The 25,136-nt window shown below is 37.4% G+C and overlaps 1 protein-coding gene across 10 annotated transcripts in view; it reads left to right on the forward strand.

Moving 5' to 3' along the window:
* Nucleotides 1-25,136, forward strand: part of LOC136838878 (uncharacterized) — a 532,018-nt gene that overhangs the window by 466,547 nt on the left and 40,335 nt on the right. For all 10 annotated transcript variants that reach the window (XM_067104542.1, XM_067104541.1, XM_067104551.1 and 7 more), the window contains one exon: nucleotides 19,540-21,424. In XM_067104542.1, coding sequence (XP_066960643.1) covers nucleotides 19,540-21,424 — 1,885 coding nt within the window. The remainder of the gene's footprint in view (nucleotides 1-19,539; nucleotides 21,425-25,136) is intronic.

Raw genomic sequence — 25,136 nt, forward strand, 5'->3', positions numbered from 1 at the left:
GGATGGATAGATATAGATATAGGTATATATATACATATGTATATATATGTATATATGTGTATATATATGTATATATATACGCTGCCATTCACATTATCCTACATTCGCTTCCTGATATATGAGGCATTTCCTTTCTTGCATCTCTATATCACTCTAACTCTGCAGTACTTGGAATTCCTTCTCTCCTCCCTCTCAACACCTCGGAATTATATATATACTCCTCAGCAACCTATCGTCCTCCATTATTTCCACATGACCTGACACCTCGAAACACACTGATCCGTACTTTCACCTCCGCTAAAGTTTTTACCATTATTTCTACATACTTCCACATTTCTCGTCCTCTCAGTTCTTTTTATGCTTTATATCTTATATCTAAGCCAAACAGTTCATCTCAACAGCTTATGCCTTTATTTCGTTCATTTGCATTCAGCATCCACACTCTCTTCCATACAGGAGAGTTCTCTCACTAGTCCCATCACATTCTAATTCTCTTCCAAGTCTTCTGCTTCCCTGCTTCACCTGTTCTTCTCTCTTTTCCATTAAAACCACACATATCTTTCACTGCCAGTTCAGTGTTTCATCTTCCTTGTTTCCATTTACCATTATACCCGCACTTTTGCTCACATTTACTCTCCTCATTTTCCCTTTCACAAATACTTTTCAAAAGTTATAGTTTTCGCAGTTTCTCATCACACTAGCTTCTCAATCAGCTCTGGGTTATGTGCAGACATTAGCCTTTTCATTTTCCATAAACGACCCTTTTCTCATTGCACAGTTTTGCGAGTCCATCTCGTGTCATTTATGTGACTTCTCAAATCACTCCATACGTAAAGATGTTAAAACAGGAAAGGAGACATGACATGTGCTTGCCTCAGGTCACTTTTTGCGCCAAAAAAGTAATCCGGTCTTTATATTCTAACACGGTTTGCTTCCATCAAAAAAATTTTGTAACCGCTCTCAAACATCTGTACTATACATCTTCATCATTCTCTTTCTTATATTATGTTAATTGCTAACGGAATGGTTATGGAAAAGGTAGGCGAAGTGTGTCAGGTCAGTTCAGTGATATTAACTGAATTATGTAAGATCTTTTCATCCTGAAGTAATGTGAATTGTGGGGGACCCTTGGGGTGCCTGCTTCTCTTACCGGTGAAGGCCCTGACCACAAAGGACACTAGGTCACGCCCCATCCCTCCTTCCCTCCCTCAGGACTCCCTTAGCATACCTCTGGAGTCCAGCCAGTAGTTACTTCTTACTCTCCTCAGCATCCCAGTACCTCTCTCTCTCTCTCTCTCTCTCTCTCTCTCTCTCTCTCTCTCTCTCTCTCTCTCTCTCTCTCTCTCCCGAATAATTGCTACCCTTTCCCCTACCCGCCTCCTTCAGTGTTTTGTAACTGTTTTTAGGTCGTCAGGCTTGTGTGGCGGTCATTCGTGCTTAGGTTCACAGAACGTTCTTAATGTCATAGTTTATGGTACAAGCTTGATTTCTTCATCTTTATAATGAATGCCTCTCTCTCTCTCTCTCTCTCTCTCTCTCTCTCTCTCTCTCTCTCTCTCTCTCTCTCTCTTTCCCAGAATGTGCTTCAGAATTTTAAGCTTTTAAGCCATCCTGTTTTCACTAAGTCTGCTAGTTTAATACCTAAAAGAAGCTCTTGTGTCAGAGAATAAGAGCTAGTTGTTGACCATCATTTTCCTTAAACTCCGCTTGAAAAGTCCCTCTTTGTAGTGCACATTAATCGCCTCCATGAGTAAACACTTTCTTGAATGTCGTCACGATTTCCTGAATAAGACTACAGAAGGGGGGTCATCCCTCTTGGGATTGGGATTCTAGGGTCCGAAATTTTATACTCTCTCTTTTTCTTCGTCTTCTTCTTACAGTAGATACGATAGTTTAGTCGGTCGCCGCTGTCGTGGTCTTTCATGTTTCGTTTTTAACCCAGATGATGGACTTCCTTGACGAAGTAAGTCTTTCTTCGTCGATAGACCGTCCGTTCTTTTTATGAAATGTAATCAACATCTAAAATGGCCGTTGGTGATCAGTCGCTGCTTAGTTTTTGCGATATGATAACCACTGGTTGTAAATTAGATTTTAATCCTTGTTGCTCTGAGTTTTGTGCACTATCGCTTTGCAAGGTGGGTGAGTCGTTTGTATATTGCAAAGACACTTTATAAAATTTTGGGAATTAAGTAGGGATTGTGCCTTGAAATCGATTCAGTAATTACTTTCTGCAAAACATTTAGTGAAATGTTCCCGAGATAAGGTTGTGATGAATTTAAGCTAATTGTTATGTTTTTGTTTCCTTCATAAGCCAAATTATGGAATTCTTTCTTCACTCAAGACGTCCTCCCGATTTTGTTTCCTCTATAAACCAAATTATGGAATTCTTTCTCCACTCAAGCCTTCCTCCTGATTTTGTTTCCTCCATAAACCAAATTATGGAATTCTTTCTCCACACAAGCCTTCCTCCCAATCTACCAAGTGGCGTGTCTGTCATCTCATAAGGGTCTCTTTTTCTCCCATCCCTATTAATCTTTAACCCTTTCTCTTTCACTGGGAATGGGCTAGTTAATTCTGTAATGGAGTAAACATTGTTAACTATTTTCTTTGTTAGGTATAGCACGGCCTTCCGAATGCTATTTGCCCGGTTACTGCTAAGGCACTTCTATCTCAATACCATCTACTTATTGCACATATTATTAAATAGTCTGCTGGATATTGAGGATATCTTCGCCAACGTCACCGTGAAAAAGATCAAGCTCTTAACAAGCTGACCGTTATCATATATATATATATATATATATATATATATATATATATATATATATATATATATATATATATATATATATATATATATATATATATATATATATAGTGTAATTATATATACACATATTTATAATATATAACTGCATTGTGCGCTCGCTGTTGGTGAAGTGAATGTGGCTATATCAATTGTATTGTTATTTTATAGAGCTAACCTCAAGGAAGGTATCGGCTTATTGTTTGTGTGTGTGTGTATGTATAGTTATATATATATATATTATATATAGTGCGTATGTATATATCATACATATGTATATTATATATATAATATTGTGTGTGTGTGTTTGCGTGCACGCACGCACTAATACGAATATTTTAGACATAAACCTTCTAAAAATACAACATCCTCAGGCAGGTAAAATCCGTGTGAGGTCATCCCCTTGTATGTCGTAAGTGTGACTTTTCCCTTGACCAGTGTAAAATTAATTATATCCCCTTTCGAGTCAACGATTGTTACGGTATTCTTTTTATAAGTTAGGCGTGCCTGTGCTTGAGGCTCTCCTTGCTCTGACCAGCTTGGAGTTACACTTCATCATGAAGTGAGAGTTGTGCTGACACCGTTCCTGGTAGGCTGCCTCTCGTCGATATCCTTGCTTCAGTCGAAAGTGCGAGGGACCATGACTCAAAAGTTGCTCATTGACTCTTTCTGCACCTACACTCATGCGGAAAGAGAGAGAGAGTAATATTGATTTTCCAAATGTATCGTACTTTTAGAATTGTGATGCAATCAGATTGTGTTATTATTGACAGCAGTCTCTCTCTCTCTCTCTCTCTCTCTCTCTCTCTCTCTCTCTCTCTCTCTCTCTCTCTCTCTCTCTCTCTCTCTGTGCTGATTTACCTATTTGTGTCAGTTGTAACATCATGGGCCATCCAACGCTAATAATGAATGACTAAACTTTTCCTCGTTTGGTCACATGGGATTTCCCAAGGATACTTTCTCTTGCCGGGCACCGAAAGCCCAGTGTTTGTAACCGGTTTGGAGATTAAATTTAGAATTAAAATTGTACCTTGAGTAACACTCACATTATGGCACCGGCTTGTTGAATAAGCAGTAGGTTATTCTGTGCTGAATAAAAATTGTGAAAAATGTTGAGTGGTTAGACATGAATTTGTGTCTCGTATATATCGTGTGTGTATATACAGTATGTATATATAAAAACATAAAACTACACACACACACACACACACACACACACACACACACACACACACACACACACACACATATATATATATATATATATATATATATATATATATATATATATATATATATATATATACACACACACACAAGGTATATATAACACATAACACGAGTACGGTGTTTTATTATTGAAAATATATACAGTAAATATCTGTCCGTTGGGATCACACAAATATTCCCCTATGTATTGTACTTGAATCAGTTTGTGAATATTGCAACTCGAATGTTTGAAATAATATTTGCTGCTGAATAAAGTTGGTTGAGGTCCAAGATAACGGACAGATAATTCCATCTTCTGTCACAAAGACATCCAGAGGAAAGATGAGGTCAGTAGATCTATTGTTCTGATCGAATATGTGATGCCCAGACCCTCTCACTTGAAAGTTCACAAATAAGCTTCTAACCGCAACCGCCGGACATTTTAAGTTCTTGTTGAAAAATAATGGTAATAAGAAATTATTGACGGGGTGATTTAGGTAACGCAGTAATTGCGTCCAGTGCACGAAAAGACCAGATGGTTGACGGGTCAGCCAGCTATTACAGGAGACGTGTATGGTTAAAAGATCCCCCCAACTTCTCGGCCTTTTCTCTCTCTCTCTCTCTCTCTCTCTCTCTCTCTCTCTCTCTCTCTCTCTCTCTCTCTCTCAAAGTATATATTCATGCATACAAATGTAAACATGGTTATTTGACAGTTATGCAAGTACTAGATTTATTGTAAAATAGAAACGTGATTATTGAGTGATAAACAGCAATAGTCAGAATTTCGAGATAAAATTTGTGAGACTTGACTATGTGTAGTCTGTAGAAATGAAATGAACTGCCAACGTTATCTTTTATAATATATGGTTTCACCGAAACATCCAAATGGACATTGGGAATACAAATGTATTCAATATTTTACCCGCCTCATATTGATTTTAGGCTCAACATGAAACGGGGGATTTGTGACCAAATGGCGGTGAAGTTTTATTCTGGTTCCCCTTTGCTTTGAAATTCAAATAGTACAGAGCCGGTCTTTACGATCGTTTTTATAGTGGTTCTCGTCGAGGTGCTCACTATTCGGAACGTTCGCAAAATTTTTGGAGTTCTTTTATGCACGCGATATTAGTCCATTACAAGTTTTTTAGGCTTTATGCTTTGGATGGCTTCGTTTTGATGCCCGTGCTCCAGGTTTCAAGTACGCCAGTTTGGACTTAACTAACGTTGTGGTGGGGGTCGTTGTGATGAAAGGAAGTAGGATCTGGGGTTCCCTGCAATATATATAATAGTGCAGTTTCTCTCTCTCTCTCTCTCTCTCTCTCTCTCTCTCTCTCTCTCTCTCTCTCTCTCTCTCTCTCTCTCTCTCTCTCTCATATGAATTGATATTGGTGAAGAGTATTTCATAATTTTACAGAATTACCTGTGGGCAGTACGCATACGAGAGATGCGATCTAATGTAGTGCAGAAATTTTTTTACGAGTGTCCGAAATGTTTGACATGATTTTACGAAAAACTGGCAAAAAACAAAAAAAGAAATGTCAGTTTACGGTTCACCTAATATGTATGAGTCATCCAGATATGATAAATTGCCTGAGAGCGAGCGAATCTATTGTGGTCCTTGTGCAGAGACAGCCTGACTGAGCAGTCTGTCCTTGATAGATCATGTACAATATGAGTAATTAGCTTTTCATGTTTAGAGATATGTAAATTGACGATTTTCAACAATTCTCTCTGAATTCATCTCGCTTGTTTTCAAAATACTTGAAATACCTGGCAGCGTTGGGAAAGAGCAGATGGAACTGCTAAATGTTTGACCCACAATGAGACTGACCTGTAAAAGGAATTCAGAATATATTTGACTGTCAGTGGAATACGAAGTTTCAGAGGTTGAGAAGTCCAGCAGACAACAAAGGCCCATGTCTGTGATTTCAGTAGAAAGGATGGCATGGTGCTGTTAATGATAGTGCAGTTGTGTATCATGGAGGATATTTCGTAGTGCAGCCAGCGTCTTGCGGGCCACAGATGACAACATAATCTTGAGAAATAAGAGTCAAGGTAGCCAGAAAAAAATCATGAAGAAACTGGGTCATGTTATATACTCTGCGGAAGAGGTGGTGCGTAAAAAAAAAAATGAAAATTTCGAGGCCTTTTGATTATGTGAAAAATTTTACGCTATTGGTATTTGCCAGATTTGCTTAAAGTAAGGCCCAAAAAAGATTGAGGGAAGCCTGAAAAATATATGTAGCTTTCGCTTAAAGTTTCAACAGAGTTAAAATAAAAATAGTAAAACTCTCATGTTACTTTCAGAGCGAACATTTTAAGTTCTGCCGAGTTTAAAGACTGTAGCTATGTAGTTCATTCTTGTATAATTGTATACGTGTGTAATTTAGTGTTACGATGTGTACACATACGAACGTGCACACGCTTCACATACACAAACACATATATACATACTGTACATGCATATATTTATATTTACATTTATTGTGTGTGTGTGTTCTCTCTCTCTCTCTCTCTCTCTCTCTCTCTCTCTCTCTCTCTCTCTCTATATATATATATATATATATATATATATATATATATATATATATATATATATACACATACATATATATTTGATATGCATATAATATACACTTTCCTTCCTTTTTCACCCTAAATTTCTTGATAGTTCGTTGTTTTCTTGTACTGGATGTTATGGCGACTTTATGAGAAGGGTAAATTGAACGTTTACTTTTAGAATGAATGACTTGTCACTGGAATTTACACATTTTTTGTTATACGCAAAGCAGTCTGACGGAATGATAATTGAAAGTCCAGCACTTTGCTTGATGACTACAAGCAAACAGGCAGGGAATTTTTTGAAAAGTAAGTACATGAAAGGTCGTAAATCTAGCACTTTTTCCTCGAAAGGCTATAACGCAGCTAAAGATATCTAGACTGATTATTAAAGCAAACCAATCCATCCTTAATTCTCATGTACCGTCAGATTGACTCGTCTGCCGACGCTCTCTGTTTATTACTTTCACATTCGAGAGTGGGCTAGTTTCACTTACGTGAGTATCGGATGACCCTTGAGCGTACATTTGAATATGGCTGTGCGTTTTGCCTCGTTTTCCTATAAATAATTGTTGGTCAGGACGAGTTAATATATAATAAATATATACATTTATAATATATATATACATATATATATGAATATATATACAGTATATGTATATATATACAGTATACATATATATATACTGTATATATATATATATATATATATATATATATATATATATATATATATATATATATATATATATATATATATATATGAAGTGTTACCTAATATTATAAACAATATTCATAGAGTACGTATACGGTATGTACAGCATAAACCTCTACATAAATCCGCATTACGGATAATTGTACGAACTTCCTACTTACAGACATGACAATATAACCATCACCATTAACAGCTGCCTATTATCCCATAGCATCCCTTCGGCAGTCCGAGCAAACATCCAGTGACCTCCAATTAGGCAAGGACAATTTCACGGTGACTCGAGTCTTGAAAGGAAGAGAACTGACGGTTTTCCCAGGCGTTTTCCTTTTAGGGGTTGCGTAGCACTGTGGCGTTTTGGCTCGCTTTACAAGGACCACTGGAATTAAAGTCTTGGTAATATATAGCTGACGCTCTTTTGTCTGCAGACCTCTCCCAAAGTGACGTTGCTGTTCGTTTTTGGGCTCGTGGGCGAGGCGTTTATCAGAGAGAGAGAGAGAGAGGGAGGGGGGGGCGGCTGGTGGAGGAAACTTATTTTGCTTAGTCATGTGACTAGCAGTCAGCAAAATAATAAAAGTAGTGATGTCATTAGATTGATGTAAAAAACAAATCTTACATACGATTGGCCAAGTGCAGTGTTTAATTGTGGAGGTGAAACGGCAGTTTTGTTGATCTTATAACTGGCTGGAGGAAACTAATTCAACTTGCGTTCGCCAAATTTGTTTACGTTCGCTCTTCAAGTTTCCAGTCTGCGCGGTTAGTGATTTAGCATCATAACTGCGTTTCGTGTTTGTCGGTTTTACCCGTGTTTGCTTTCATGCTGCTTTTGTTGGTTTTTCATTCAAAAGTTGACAGAAGAGATTAATGGAATAGCGTTTCCCATGCCGCCTGTAAAGCACGACTCATTAACTCGATTTATATATATATATATATATATATATATATATATATATATATATATATATATATATATATATATATATATATATATATTTATATATATATATATATATATATATATATATATATATATATATATATATATATATATATATATATGTGTGTGTATATATATAGATAGATAGATAGATAGAAAGATAACGAAAATTAAATGTTTTGTTTTTACCACTGTAATTACCTGTTTCTTTGGATTTAAATCTGTTGTACAGTGATGCCTGACCATCACTGTCTGGATTATTTACCAATTTGCAGTTAAGTAAGTCATGTTACACATCATTAGGAAAGCCGTTTTCAATCCTGTTGTGCATTTACGTCGATGCATGTGACATTTTTGTGAAGTGGGAGTAAGGTTACATAATTTCACCTGCAGGAAACAAATATATTGATTTTGGTGAGATTATGAATATCTCTGCTGCATAATTGACCCAGACACAATTTTGAATTGGAACTGGCTCCATCGAGCCATTGCACGTGCCTGCTACCGTGCATAGAGCAAGCACACAAACGTACATCGACTTTATCAATATATACGAAGTGATGTGGAATTTTTTTGCTGTGAAGGATCGAGATTGAGAAGCTGGTGCTCCCCGGATCAATGGGCTTGACGCCTTTAGCGCTGCCTTGTTAATGAGGTGCACAAGTTAACGATGATGTTTTTCTCTTCTTTCCTTCTTTGAGGTTAGGGAAGGCAGTGCCGGTTGTTTTGATCAAACAAGATTCTGGGGCAGAGGGGATCGTTTGTTTCGTCGTCCTTCGTTTGTCCTTTCAAGTAACGCGAGAGACTTTCTGCAAGTCTGCTGGATGAAGTTAGGAGGCCCATGGCTTTCGCTGCCCTTGTTGCAACAAAAAACATTCGTCTATTTCACTTGTTTTGGCGAACAGGAACACATCCCTAAAACATTCTGGCTCACTAAGGAATCGAACCTAGAAAATGTTGCCGGTGGAGCGAATCGCTTGTTGTTGTTATTCTGTTAGAATATCTGTCCACCTGTCTATATGTTATAATATATTCGGTCAAGGGTCAGGTACTCTCACTCCAATAATCTTAGATAATAAACGCAAAGGTGGTACCTGAAGACATAAGCAATTAAGGGAAATTTTCCTCTCTCTCTCTCTCTCTCTCTCTCTCTCTCTCTCTCTCTCTCTCTCTCTCTCTCTCTCTCTCTCTCTCTCTATGTATTTATATGTATATGTCTTTTTATATTATATTTATATAAATAGGTAGATAGAAGAAAAATAGAATGGTGAATCCCTGCCTTAATGTTCCTCACCTCTTTAATGACTGCTCATTGCATCTATAATGTTTTCCCTTTGTCTCGGAGAGCGTTTTGGTTTTGCGGTGCGCAGGGGAACAGAGAAATCTCATCTGTGCCTTTGCCAGCCTTCTTCGTGGTCAATTTTTCGCCATCTTGGCGAAACCGTGAAAGTGTCCATAATGAACTGCGGGTTGGACAGGTGTTTCCTTTTGCATTAGATCACTTAATGACATTTTGATTAAGAGAGATTCGACTTTTGGGCTCGAAAGCTTGCTTTCCTAAATGTGAGCTCGACGACAGTGCAGATTAGTTTATATATAATATATATATATATATATATATATATATATATATATATATATATATATATATATATATATATATATATATATATATATTTATATATATTACATATATATATATATATATATATATATAAATATATATATATATATATATATATATATATATTAATATATATAAATATATATATATATATATAATATATATATATATATATATATATATATATATATATATATATATATATATATATTAATATATATAAATATATATATATATATATAATATATATATATATATATATATATATATATATATATATATATATATATATATATATATATATATATATATATATATATGTAATATATATAAATATATATATATATATATATAAATATATATATATATATGTAATATATATATAAATATATATATATATATATATATATATATATATATATATATATATATATATGTACAGTATATATGTATATATACATATAAATGTATATTGTATATATATATATATATATATATATATATATATATATATATATATATATATATATATATATATAGAATATACATACATACATACATACATACATACATACATAAATAGCTTCTTTGACTGAGCCAGTGAAAATAGATTAGGTTGTAGCACTTAGTTACTTATACGTTTGATTTATGAGAGGGCACTGAAGGTGATTCAAATTCCTATCATCTAGTGGCACTAACTAAAACGACTTAAATTGGATTGTTAAAGAAAGAAAAGTGGAAGTCACTTCAAATAAATTTATTTATAAAAAAAAACTGAAGTTAAATGGGCTATTGGTGAGATGAATCGAAAAATTACTTATCCGAGCATCTTTTCTACTGTATTTGTGTGAGTAGGCTAGTCTGTTTTTGTGCTTTATATGACTTGAAGGAATGGGGAAGAAGAAGTGTTTAAATACGTATATACATGCTTAATTGTAGTATGTCGCCTAGTTAGTGACAGGCTAGACCATGTACCAGTGTGACAAGATAGGTCACCTGCCCATGTGACAGGGTAGGTCACCTGCCCATGTGACAGGGTAGGTCACCTGCCCATGAGGAGGGGTAGATCACCCACCCATACTGACTTGCCAGGTCACTCACCCATGTAGCAGCGTAAGTCGCCTTCCTATATATCAGTTAAAGTTGCTAACTCAGTTGATAGCTTTGACCACCTACCTATGTTACGGTCCAAATGGCCAACCCATGTTACAGGCTAAGCTGTCTACCCCTGTGACAAAGAAAAATTACTGATGAACTGCGGACGTCTATATGCATGGAGGAGGATAAACACTTTTCCTTTACTTTCCTCATTAGTATTGAGACTAAAAAGCACCGTACTTAGGTGGAGACGTCATGAAAGATTGATTATCTGTTTATTATGTCGATTTTTTTATTATTATTACAAAAGTATTCGATTTTTGTTAACGTCTTCAACAGATATCAATCTGCTTAAATTTTAGCCTTATCTTCTTTCAGATTACTGCCCTTGAAGGAGGAAAACAAGTCTTTCCAAAGAATTGTGTATAAAAGGGTTGTATTTCAACTTCCTGTGTTTGTTTTTATTGATACAGATTGTTTTAACCATGAACATTGACTTCGTAAGCTCCGGGGGAGGCTGTAGAAGTCATACACTTTTGTCTTGTGTTTGTCAGGGAGAGGAGGGGGATGAGGAATCGACAAGAGTTGGGGAGGGGGAGGGGTAGGGGGAGGGGGATGGGAAATCGACGAGAGAGGGGGAAGAGAGCTGTGTAATACTAGATGCATGTTGAATGTGTCCTTTTTAGACTTCAGTTTCCTGTCGGAGTTGATTTGTTGCGGGTTTTCGAACGCGTTCATGTTTTCCCCGACATTTTTCCCCTCTTAAATGTTGACATTTCCTCGCACAGCAGGGGAGCTAGAAAACAATGGTGCCTGATAAATGTTTTTAGTGTTACATATAGATTTTTCAGAAAAATGCTAGGGGCTACGCATGGAATCGCTGATGAATCTGACTCGAATCCATTGTGCCGCTAGGCGTCCGATACAGAATCAGCACTTGATATCTGTAAAGCGTGTGATACAAAATCAGCTCTTGATATCTGTAAAGCTTATAATACAAAATCAACGCTTGATATTTGTAAAGCATTTGATACAAAATCGGCACTTGATATCTGCAAAGCATCTGATACAAAATCAGCATCTTATATCTGTAAAGGGTATAATACAAAATCAGCACTTGACACCTGTGAAGCATCTGATACAAAATCAGCATTTGATATCTGTAAAGCATATAAGACAAAATCAGCACTTGATATCTGTAAAACATCAGATAGAAAATAGCACTTGATATCTGTAAAGAATATAATAGAATATCATCACATGGTGCCTGTAAAGCATCTGGTACAAAATCAGCACCTTATAATCTTTAAAGCGCTTAATACAAAATCAGCACTTGATATCTGTAAAACATCTGATACAAAATCAGCACATGATATCTGCAAAGTATATTATATATAATCAGCATTTTGATTCTGTGAAGCATCTGACATAAAATCAGCAATTGATTTCTGTAAAGTACCTGATACAAAATCAGCACTTGATATCTGTAAAGTATCTGATACAAAATCAGCATTTGATATCTTTAGAGCATTTAATACAAAATCAGCACTTGATATCTGGAAATCATCTGATACAAAATTAGCACTAAATACCTGATGAACATAACATCTCCCTCTCTTGCTTGTGTCGTAGTGGCAAGTGCTCAGCTCGCCAACTGGGTGATTCTCTAACCGATAAGGGTTTGAGCATAGAGGGGACAAAAGCAGTATTTAGTTTTAAGGTTAAAGTTAACATAATTACAATGGCTATTTGATAATGGAAAAAGAGTGAGGAATGGATATAAAATTTATCGTGTAGGAGAAGTAACTCCAATGGAGGCTGTCGGTGGCAAAAGACGGAGTTGGAATGATTGATAAAATGAAGGACCTACCGAAAAGAGAGATAAGATGATGCTGTGGAGATATGGTGATATACAAAGTTTTCTTCATGTATTTCTATGATTTCATGGAAGAAGCTGCTTACACTTGTCATGTATTCAGTGTCCAACATACTCCATTCAAGGAGCGTATATTACACCCCCGATTCTAAATCTTTTATAACACAATCGACGCATAACATCATCTGTGTAGCAAGAATACGTTACGTCATCACGTTCAGGCGCCGTTGACAGTTTATGACGGTCTGGTTTTGACGTGTGCGCTACGTTAACCACAAAATGAGACTCGAGTTTTCAGGGCCCATTCAGAAATATAAACAGATAAGAACCTCAGTAGAATTGCTGTAGAACTGTTGACCTTAATCGGATTTATTAAAGTCCCAGGGGCAATCTCTTGAACACCCACACTTGAAGGAAAGTAGCGTGGAATGCAGCCTGCAATGGTAACTTATGAGAAAAAGAATAACCTTTGCTCTCCACATGCTGGTCTCTTCCTAGGGCTCTTATTGTCTAGCACTTCCTTTTTTTCTTACTTGCGTTAAAGTGAACGTAAGGCAAAGATTAAACTTCAAGTCCCGTCTAAGAACGCATTGTTGTATCCGCATGAAAATTTAATTATAATCCATCGTGATTTTTCTTGATGGCAAGGTGTATTGAGAAAACTTTCGCTTTCTTTGACCGATTCGTTGAGTTTTCAGTAATTTTTTCTGGGAAGTTGTGACCTCAGTTGAAGTATAATTTCACTAGACATTTAATAAAAGATACTGAAAAATGTGCAGGACCTAAATAGATAGGAGGAGGTACTTGTTAATATGGGCCGCCTAAAATGTTCAGTTTCTAAAAGTTTTTGTTTGTATGCCGTTGTATTGAAAGGGAAGTAAATAATGTAAAACTTGATTTCACCTTTTGTTGTATGTGTTGAAATAATATGCTTTGAATTTACTTTCCTTCTTTGGCTTAAATGCTAGCATTGTTTGCTTTTGTACCAAATACTCGGAAATTACGTTTTAGTTCCGAGCAAAAAACTGTTCTTGAAATGTTATTCAAGTTGATAGCGGTGATATCTGTGTAATATATATATATATATATATATATATATATATATATATATATATATATATATATATATATATATATATATATATATATATATATATATATATATATATAATTTATCAAAACGAACCATTTGATGCTTAAGAGAGAGAGAGAGCGTAACAAATTTCAAAACGATGCGCTGCGATGCGACAAAATTGAACCCTTCATCAAATGCGATTTGTTCACGCTTGATTGTTACGTGGCCGAGCAGTTAGTGGTTATTTTCATTTCTGTTAATACGGTTATTTGTGGTTGCTGTAGTATGTGTGTATGTACACACATATACCTATACATATACAGTATATATATTTATATATATACATATATATTATATATATATATATATATATATATATATATATATATATATATATATATATATATATATATATATATATATATATATATATATAATATATATATATATATATAATATATATATATATATATATATATATATATATATATATATATATATATATATATATATATATATATATATATATATATATATATATATATATAAAAATCATAGAATAACTGTTTAAAGAATTTACCGCTATGTAAAGCAAATGTTAGATGTACATCACAAACAACACACAGCCTTTAGAGAAGTCAGCACTGCGTATTTTGTTTCTCAGCATCGGTTCCTAATGCGTGACTAAATGCAGATTTTACTGAGCTCAAACTTAGGCGAGGAATCTCGAGGTGTTGTGTGCGTCTAGGACCTTCCCTCACACACCTGGGTGTCACCCCAGGTGGGGCTTTCTGTATGCTGACGAGGGAAGTAACCTTTCTTTGTAAGACTTACAGCTCTCTCTCTCTCTCTCTCTCTCTCTCTCTCTCTCTCTCTCTCTCTCTCTCTCCCCCAGAAACTAGCGTTCTTGATTACATAGTATGCGTCTATATTGATATGTTCATATATAAACATGTTTCTGTATATTCCTATTTGTGCGTGTTTGCGTATACATTTCTTAACCGTAGTAAAGGAATTGGAAACTCCCAGTAAAGTAGCTAGAAGGGTATTTCAGTTTTGTCTAAGGTAGCTTGTTTTTTAGATTCAATAACATGAAAATGGCTGTCTCCTAAGAGGTTTCTCTCAAAAACAGTTCCCTATTATCCACATCAGCATTCATAGATATGCTGTTGTGCTTTAGTAATCAGTTAACTCGACAAACGTTCACTGCAAAAGAGCATAATTTATCAAAACGAACCATTTGATGCTTAAGTCTCTCTCTCTCTCTCTCTCTCTCTCTCTCTCTCTCTCTCTCTCTCTCTCTCTCTCTCTCTCTCTCTCTAGTTGGAAGATTGTAATGATGGACGCAAGCAGTATAGGCCGCTCTTTGAGCAAAACCCCAACTTGCAACAATAAGAGCTTATCTATTGTGTTACTTTGATGTGGATCGAGCGTGCTATAGGTTGTAATGAAGTAAACAGAAGAGGTTCGGGTGCGTTCGTTTCATTAGGTGGAGATTTAAAAGAAAAATTCTACGGTAATAACAACACTAATAACAAAAAAAAAATGAAGGAACGAGAAGACTAAGACGAAGAATGATGCAACTTAGGTTCCCCATTTGTAGCAGCTGACGGCCTGGTGCTAGCAAAGGTTGTGGAAACGGCAAAGCATGACATCCTAAATATAAGGGATAAACTTAGTAAATATCATTAAATGTCCGGTAATAATAATAATAAGGCAATAAAAGAAACTTATTCAGGACTCAGATGGAGCTGATGAGTGCGAGAGCAGAAAAATGAGTAGCTTGCAATAAAATATTGATAGGGGAAGCCTACTGGAAGGAAACAGCGCTCCCAGGTATTGAGTGACAGTGCTAGATCTAAAGGTAGCAGAAATGGAACGACAACAAAGAATAGAAAATAGGCTGGCCGGATAGGCTTATGAGCACCCAGATATGCAACAGCATCTACATTTGGAGGAGATGTGGGAATGTCGGAAACAAGAATAACAGGCGGGAGAATGAAGGATTTGGAGAGTAAAAAGGGAAGAAGTAACGAACCAGAAAGAAAACCGGAAAGCAGGGAAATAGATAGGACGAAAACAACTTAAAATAATTTATGGGTGTTGCAGGTGTAGATGAAAAGGCCATAATAGGGTGGGAAATGAAGATGTAAAAAATGTGCTAGGGAAATTGGTAGCTATAGATGAAGGAAGGTAGCAAAAGTACCCTAAAGATATATAAACAATGGAGAAAAATCATCGAAGAAAAGTTATATGACAATATGCCATCTTCGATAACACTTTGCAATGCCAGAGCTAAGTTCTACTTCATATCTGGAAAAGGAAAAGTTAAGACCTAAACAGCGAAAACTGAAAAAGTTCAGCAGATGCCCTGGCAAAGGCAATAACATCTAACATCAGCTCAACTCGGCCAGCAACAATTTTGATATGTAATGTTCAAGAAGATATACGCGTGCTCCCCCAAGAAGTCAATACCGGTAGTGGTTTGTAATAAGACAACTTTTATTCATTTGATTTAGAACCTAGGGATACTATTTGTGCCAGTTTTGTTGCTGTTCTATTACTAATACTAGTACTGCTGCTATAATGGTAGTATTAGTAGTAGCAGTTACTATAGTCGTCATAGGAGCAGTCGACTGTAGGTATTTTAGTTTTTCCTTTTTCATAAGGACTTCTTACTTTCTTATGGCAAGTAAACATGGTTGTAACGATCATGAAATACTGAATCGTTACGGAAGTGGGGTTTTAATGGTTAAATAAAATAAAAACACTCGGACTGTGTCACTTGCCTGATCAGTATCATTGCTTTTGGACGAACTAATCATTTGGTAAAATTTGCCAGCTGCCAACCCATATGATAGTATTTTTTTTTTTTTTTGAGCAGCAGCCTATGCGTTAGCATTTATTAATTATATATAATGCTGTGAAGTTTTGTTTTGGGTCCTGCTGTGCTCCATAGTCACTTAAGTTTAATTTTTTACTGAATTCAGTAACACTGGGCCATTATTTTAAAAAGTATTGAAAATGGGATTTTTGTCAGTAGTTTTTTAACTTTCAACATTAACTGACTAGGACTAGCGAATATTAGTGTGATATAATTAATTCCACAAACATTTACAAAGTTCTGTGGGATATAAATCTAATAAATATCTTTTTAGAAGTCTAAAATAAAACATTTCAAGGTGTGTTTTTTAAGTTATAAACTTAAGTTTCACTTAAAATTCAGTTTCAGATCGTGATGAAGAAGACTAACTTTGGGAGTTTGTATAGGGGGACGAGAATTTCCTTTAACACTTGTGCTGTTCGTTGATAATGAATTGATTTCTGGTCTCTTCATAGTTAGATAAATCATATTTGTTCCTTTTCTTCTTTCTTTCTGTTTAACACGCGATTCTGACTATGATTTCTTACCATAATATTCACCTCTCGGAGCTCTTGTCATCTTCAGTTTTTCTTCAGGATATTTCCTTTAGTGTCAACGTAAATAATTCGAGGATGTAGGCTCTTTGTTGCAGCCCTGGGGGAAGATTCCTCCGGAAACTTAAAGTACAGTACATGCCGTCATTTAATGTGTGCAAATTTTATGCCGTTTTAGGCGATCCACCCGCTAAGGAAATTGGCAGATGCAATTTTGTTACCATTCCCGACAGCTTTCGCTGCAGGTTTTTGACTTCCTAAGATCTAAGAAAGAATGTGAGCCTTGACTAGAACCACCCGATATTTGTAATCCCATTTTGGGGTCCGACGGAGGAGCCAGGGTCTCGGATATTTTCACATGAATGGTTAACTCTCTATTCTTGGGTTCATTTCACAGTTGTTTATGGTAACCCAGAGTATAATGTTTGACAGCTTTTATTCTTCTATCTGAAAAAGGATTTGTGGAGAAAGGAGGGCGTAACCAGACTCACAAACAAACCTACACACGTTTGACCTTGGGTTCGTTGTGCATAAATCTCTTTTTAAAACCTACTTGTTAGGAAGGAGAGAGAGAGAGAGAGAGAGAGAGAGAGAGAGAGAGAGAGAGAGAGAGAGAGAGAGAGAGAATGTTATCACCCTGAACACCTGTATTCTGGTTGGTGAGGTGACCTGTATTTCTGAAACTTCATTCAGTAATACAATAACGCTTTAAAATAGTCTAGAAGCTAGTAGAAGCCTTAGGTAAAAGTCAGCCAGTAAACAATGTTATAAAAATATTGCATAGATTTTGCATACATTTTACTTTTATTAAGTAAACGTATTTTTTGTTTAATTTACGCCCTAGTATTTTTGTGATATTGATTTTGTCATTGTTTCTCCCTGTCTTACCCTTTAACTTATGTCGACAAAATTCATTACTGCTATGCATTAAACCATTAATATAACTCAACCCTGATCGGAAGGCCTCTTGATCACACCTTCATTGGACTTCGCTGTCTTTACAACATTGTAATTATTTATTAGGTGATCAGTCTCGAATTGCTAGGGGTTGATTTTTTTCATGTTATTATTATTGAAAACACAAACTTCCCATTTGGGGATTGTAGCTGCTGATGCGTGATTTACCAGGCCACCACTATTCACTTTTATTATTATTTTTTGTTAATAGATTTATTAACTCGAAGGTTGTGTCTATTGCTCGAAGCTGGCTCAGTTTTTGGCGAGCATCCCTTCATGGTATTGCACTTAGTCTGCCTGGAAATAACTGTACCTTTTAGATTACGGTTGAAAGTGTCAGGAGGCTGTAGGGGGTGAGGTCAGCAGATTCTTCCTAAGAATGGCAAGTCAGTGATGCCCAGAGATCACCGGGAGAGTGATATTTCTCTCTCTCTCTCTCTCTCTCTCTCTCTCTCTCTCTCTCTCTCTCTCTCTGTCTCGTTCCTGGATGTGATTTATTGCCAACGTTTTGAAATTATATGACCGAACGATTAAGATTATCATTTCATGAGGGACCGCAGTTGTCAGTAAGCTGTGATCTGCAGGATTGTTTGAAATTAGCCACGAAAGACAAGCAGTGAATGTTTCAAGTTGAATTTTCAGAGATAATATTAGAGTTTCTATTGTAGCACTCTTCCCTGTTTCTTGGAGTACACCTCCCCGGTTGTCATTCCTTCCTTTAATGAAATGTTTTGATTTTATTTTAATTTTTGTTGGTAGTGCGGAAAAAAACCTACGTTAGGAATTTGAAGAGTTTTATTTATTTATAATCATTTCTGAAGTTATCATCAAGACAAGCCCAGAGTCATTACATGAATAGACAAAATAGGGAGAATATGTTTCTAGACACATTGCATCTTATTTGCATTGAAGCAGCAAGCAAGGGTAAAGCACTCCCCGACGGGTACCTCTCTAGAACCTGCTGCTAGCTCGTGATATGACCTCGTATGCGTGTGTATAACTGGACCTGCATTTAAAGTAAACCTGTTTGAGAGGTTCCTTAATATATAGTCAGAGAGGCCTCTGGAAACGTTCTGGTTGAACTTGTAGTTCATTTCTGTTAGAGTAGAGTTTGATATCTAAAAGCATCATTATTATTATTATTATTATTATTATTATTATTATTATTATTATTATTATTATTATTATTATTATTGCTTGTGTTGCTATGATGGTGTTAATCTTACTTAAGGATTCCCATTTCTAATGTATTTATTTTCTTTCTTTCAGGGTTTTCAACATGGGGGAAGAAAATGGGCAAGAAGCTCGAACAGCTGACCCGAGGGGAAAGCAAAGAACACATCCACTTCCCTCTGGGGTCAACCCGTACCCGAAGGAGGAATTGGCGTCCTGGTAAAGAAAATTCTGATAGTTCTGCAAGTATAAACCCCAAAGGTGTCAGCCATTCTTCTTCCGCCCCTCGACAGCCTCGCAAGGCCAAAGTCGATCGCGTCGAGAGCATCCGCAACTTGTTCCGTCGATCCCGCAGTTGGGATTCCGCCAAAGACTTAGAAGATTTACCTGCCCCTAGGGTGGGTGCCAAACCTGATTCAACCACTGCTGAGGGTGCTACAACTACCCCTCATGAACATGATAACGTTTACGAGTCCCTAAAAGATGTAGAGGATATTGGAGGTGCCTTGAAAGGAACTCTGCTATTCAGAAGTGCTTCTACGTCCCATTTACCGTCATGTGAAGTAGGGCTCGATGTGAATACGGAAAGTGAAAGAACAACCGCAGTAGGGACTGTTGCAGACGGGTCTGCCGAAGGAAGCGGGGTTGGTGTTGAGGAAATCGGGGATGTGGGCGAGTGTGAAGGAAAGACGAGTGAAAGTGAAAAGTCTGCCAAAAAGGGTCAGTTTCCTTACGCTTTTCTGAGATCCAGACTTACCTCAGTCGCGGAGGAACAAGCGACTGCCAGGGAAGAGTGTGGTGACAGTGGACGTGGTACCGGCAGCCACTGTGGCAGTATTTCTGACGTTCGAACCTCGTACTCTGAGACGTCAGACTCGAAATCATCTTTTTCAGAAAATTCGGACTCTAAATCGTCTTGCTCAGACTCGTCGGAAAGCAAATGGGTACAGGAGGAGGAGGAAGAGGATGAAAGGGAGGAGAATGAACGGAGGCGGAGGAGGAGAAGGGAAGAGGAAACAGCTTCGAGAGGAGGGAGAGATGGGGGAGGGGGAGGAGGAGGAGGAGGAAATCTCAAACTCGCCTCTTCAAGGGATGTTATTTCACCAATACCGGCACCAAGTGGTTTCGGTGACGGCGACTTCGTTGTGACAGTGCGGGTCAAGGGTATATCCGAAGGGGACTCCCGTAGTTCCTCAGTTTACATTAAGGGGGATAACAGCGACGCAGCCCTTGATGAAAATGAACTGCGAAAGATCAGAATGGACAGGTATGTCACGAAAAAGCTTTTGTCCAATAAATCTGAAAAGAAGCATAGTTTTAGCAAGAGTGTAGGATCACAACCATTAATGACGGATGAAGAGAAGTTGCGAGCTCGCACTGGAGACTGCTGTCATCATTGTCACCATTGTGGAGATCATTTGCAACAGCATAACGTGCAGGGAAGTCCCTTACCCCTTATCAGACGTCGACCCCGATCGCAGCCACGCTTGCACAACCGTATGAGTTACCCTACTTCCAGTTCTGTTGATGCTCTCTACGAGGCCATATACCCTGAAGACTCGTGTTCAAAACGCTCTTCCTTAGATCTCGACCGCCTGGTAGGACTGAATCGCTTCGAACGTCTTGAGAGAGTCAACCGAGATGATCTGGTCCTCGACCACGCTTATGATCCGAGACGTCGCTACGCCCGATCTGCTTCCCTCGATCGAGCAGAATCCTGGCGGTGGCGGGACGCGATGCTTGAGGATTTTGACGGCGAGTCAATCGCTGGCGAAATTGGGTATCGCAGAAGGGCTCCCAGTTTGTCGAGGCCCATACCTACCCCAGCCATCTTGCCACAGGCACCCGTAACCAATAAAACATTCCGCCTTGTGCGACTGGTCAAAGATGATACCGATGAAGGCCTAGGGTTATATATCTCGGGTCAGAGAGCTCTTGGCTACATCATAGCTCATATACTTCCTGGTGGACTTACTGACAGGTAAGGCCTCTAGTTTTCGTCTCGTCTGTATATGAGCATGCACTGAGTGCAAATCATTCTTAATTATTTCACAGGGTTCATTAAAAGGATTAGTCAGATCAGCTCTACTATGACAGAATCATCACGATCAGACATGCCATTAGTTTTTGCCAAACGAATCCACTTCACAATTTCGACAGTTTTGATAAGTGTAAGTGATTCATTATACAAAGCTTGCTCATCAGGTAATAAATCAAGGTAGCCTTCACTTGATATCTATCATATCGTGCATACAAATGAACAGTCATTCTAACAAGTGCAGAGAAGGTGCAGCGTTATTGTAACAGAAATAAATATGCAAAGGATTTTCCTTCATATTGAATAAACTCCAAATTAACGTGCTCATAAATGAGGGTGTATAATTCATTCGGTTATTGTAAATAACGTTTTATAGGGTTAAACTTTTATTAGCTATCTTTGGTTGTTGATAACAAGTCAGTTTTTATTTTAAAGAAGTTAATTAGTGATTATGATCCGTACATTTAAAAAGTGCATTGTAATTATTCTTATTACCGAACCAATAGAGTGTAGCACAGTTAGTTTTTCTTACTTCATTCCTTTGAGTTATATATAACTTTAAGCTTTTCTGTTTGCATAATATCACGTTTAATCGTATGGGTATACTCCACACCGCTGCAGCACATATTATTCAGGGGAAAATACTGTAGCATTCATGTTTAGAAATGGCTGTAGTTGGCTGTAACTGACCATTTGAATTTAATTTGAAGGTAAGAATGAGTAAAATATCTGGTATCACGGAAGATAAAGCAAAATATATTTATCTTCATCCAGGGTAGGTAGGTATTTTCAAGTTGCATTCGGATTATGAGATGAAAGGTTGATGACAAGAAGAAAAATAGTCAGATGTGTTGCAACTATCCCTCTTGTCCACGGCTCTTTGTCAACACAATTTGCGGTACTGAACTTTTTCATCATGTAAAGAGGCACCTCGTCCTTCTTGCAACGTATAATTATCTTGCAAATTAATATAAGCTGTGACCACATTAGCAGCAAAACATTAATAAATTGGGATTATGTCGTTATATGAGAGAGAGAGAGAGAGAGAGAGAGAGAGAGAGAGAGAGAGAGAGAGAGAGAGAGAGAGAGAGAGAGAGAGAGAGAGAAAGTATCGGGTCTAAATTTTTATGCGTAATGTATTGAGTAATTTCAGATATTGGTCTTGAAGTAGCTTTTGTCTGTATATGAATCTTATCATTACTATCGGAAACAATTTCTTAACATTTTCCAATGCTGGGTTTTCTTTATATATCTCTCTCCTTTTAAGCATGATTTTTTTTAGGCATGCTGTTTTGTACCTGGCTGACAAATTTCATAATTTTGCTTCAACTTTGATGCAGTGTTTGCAGAGGTAAAATATTAAATTATTTTGGAAGCCTCAAATGAAATTTCAGGGTACTTAGATTAATCCATATAAAAAATGCAGCATTCTTTTTAATAATCACCAAAGCAGAAGTTTTGCCCAAAATTTTTCATGAAAATCTTCCAGGTGCATCAGTAATTCAGGCTTTCGTTGCACAGTTTTGCGATTTGTCCATGAACCTGAAACTGTCAAAATTTGTAGAATATACTGGCCCAGGGAAGCTTTTAGATGCAGTGCATCCCATTCTTGGCAGATTTCGCGTGTTGTTTAGCATGGACTCGTTCGAGAATTACAAGTTGGAGTGGAAATCTACATCTGGCTGTCTCTTGTATTGATGCTTTTCTCCACGACTTTGAAAGAAAAGCCAGAACTAAAACACTTTCTTACGATTAGTTGTTGGTTTCTGCTGCCAGAGGTATTATAATTTGGTCTAGGATCCGTAAATGCAGTGGATGCGGTTGGGGCTCCGTTATCATCACGGTCCCTGCTAAGGCAGTAACCATCAAGAGAGAGAGAGAGAGAGAGAGAGAGAGAAGACGAGGCCCTGTGTAGTCACCAGAGCATCTTCATCTCTTTGTGCGTTGCGTTATCGACAGAAGGCTTAGTAGGGCTTACGTTTTACCCTTTGCCTTTAGCATTTTAGGAACAGTAAATATCAATTTGTTTGATGAGGCCAGTTGAAAATTATATTTCCATTAACTGTAAATTAAGAGCGTTCGGAAGAGTAGATTGTCGAAGATTTCATAACGACTAGGGAAATGCATGGAATCATAGTTTTAACGAGTTATCATTATGCCAGTGACGCTCGACCATCTCGCAGATGAATAGACCTGCGTTTTTGTACCCAGTCCGCAGTTGGAAATAAACGGTATGGACACACGAGCTAAAAGCATCCATTATGCGTCTGTTGACCTAAGTAGTGAATAATTACCTGGTTATTAGTCGACTATTTTGGGTCGTAACTGAGATGTAGGAAAAAAACTGGATGGGAGTACTAAGTATAACGTCAAAATGTATATCATCATATAATTATAAACAGGGTCGCGCTGTCGTAATCCTCACCCCATGGTGATGGTGAAATTATCCGTACAGTATACACGAGAAAAGCACTCGAGTGATGTATTGCCATAAAAAATCATATAACTAAATAGAGGCCCTTGGCTTGTCTTCCAACGGGACCCAGGTACTTCCGAGTCACGCACTCGTGTTTTTTTTTTTGTGATGGCTGCTCCTTTGTGGGCGAAATTTTGCGGTGTAGAATCCTGTTTGGAAGCTGGGTCAGGAGTATACGCCTTGCGTTAGCGATAGCATCTTTTTATTGACATGTCTTTTCAGCTTAGGCATTTCATGCTTAGTTTCTTCATGTTCGACGCACCGAGAGAAATTTCCGGTCATGCAAAACGTGATTAGAAACTTGAGTCATCGCTTGCCCTCTTATCCGCTGTGGAACCGCTTGCAAGAAGGTACAGGTTGAGTTAGTATAATACACCTGGTAGAAAGCTAATCTATTATTTTTTAGTTTGTTTCTGTTGATACTTTCCATTCTTGGTATTCGTGAATATGAATTTTGCTGCGATATAATTTGAAATGACATGTTTGCTTCTGACTCCCAAAGTGGATATTTATTTGAGGCGAAGATGGTCGGGTGTCCCTGTATAGAGCATTGCAATATCGGTAGTCAGTAACCTCTTGCAACGTCCAGCTGAACCACAGGTGCGTTATATCGTGCTGTTTGAGGTTTGCCAGGAAGGAGGAGGAGGAGAAGACAATAGAAGGTCTGTGTTGGGAATGGATGGCGGCTGCCCTCGTGTGGAGCCTGCATGAACGTTTCATCTGGCGAGTCTCAAGGTGGTGTAAAAATGGTGTAATTATTGGTCCTTTGGGGAAGTCTTGGAAGGTATCGTATTTTGTGGTGGTTCCTTTATGGGTAAAGGTCCGGCTGTGGTAGACCATCTTCCACTTGACATGTTTGCGTGGCACTTCCGCCGTGCGCTTCACTTGTCAGTATGGTTTCAATTGACGTTACGTATACATCTCTCATTACGGATTTTTGCAGTTCAAACAAACGTTGTTAATAGGTAAAGTGCAGTGCTGACAGTGGACGGCTGTACTGATTTAAACTCTCGCCTTTTCAAGCAGAGAAATATGCTTGGAGGACATGCGTCTTCCATGGACACTGAAGAAGTAATTTAAAATTGTTTTGGTCGATCTGAAAGCTTTATATTGTAAAAGCTCGCGGAATTAAATTAAGATTGACTTTCAAGTAAAATAATACCAACTGCTACTCTATCG

This window comes from Macrobrachium rosenbergii, chromosome 5 (genome assembly GCF_040412425.1).
Source record: "Macrobrachium rosenbergii isolate ZJJX-2024 chromosome 5, ASM4041242v1, whole genome shotgun sequence".
Classification (NCBI taxonomy): domain Eukaryota; kingdom Metazoa; phylum Arthropoda; class Malacostraca; order Decapoda; family Palaemonidae; genus Macrobrachium; species Macrobrachium rosenbergii.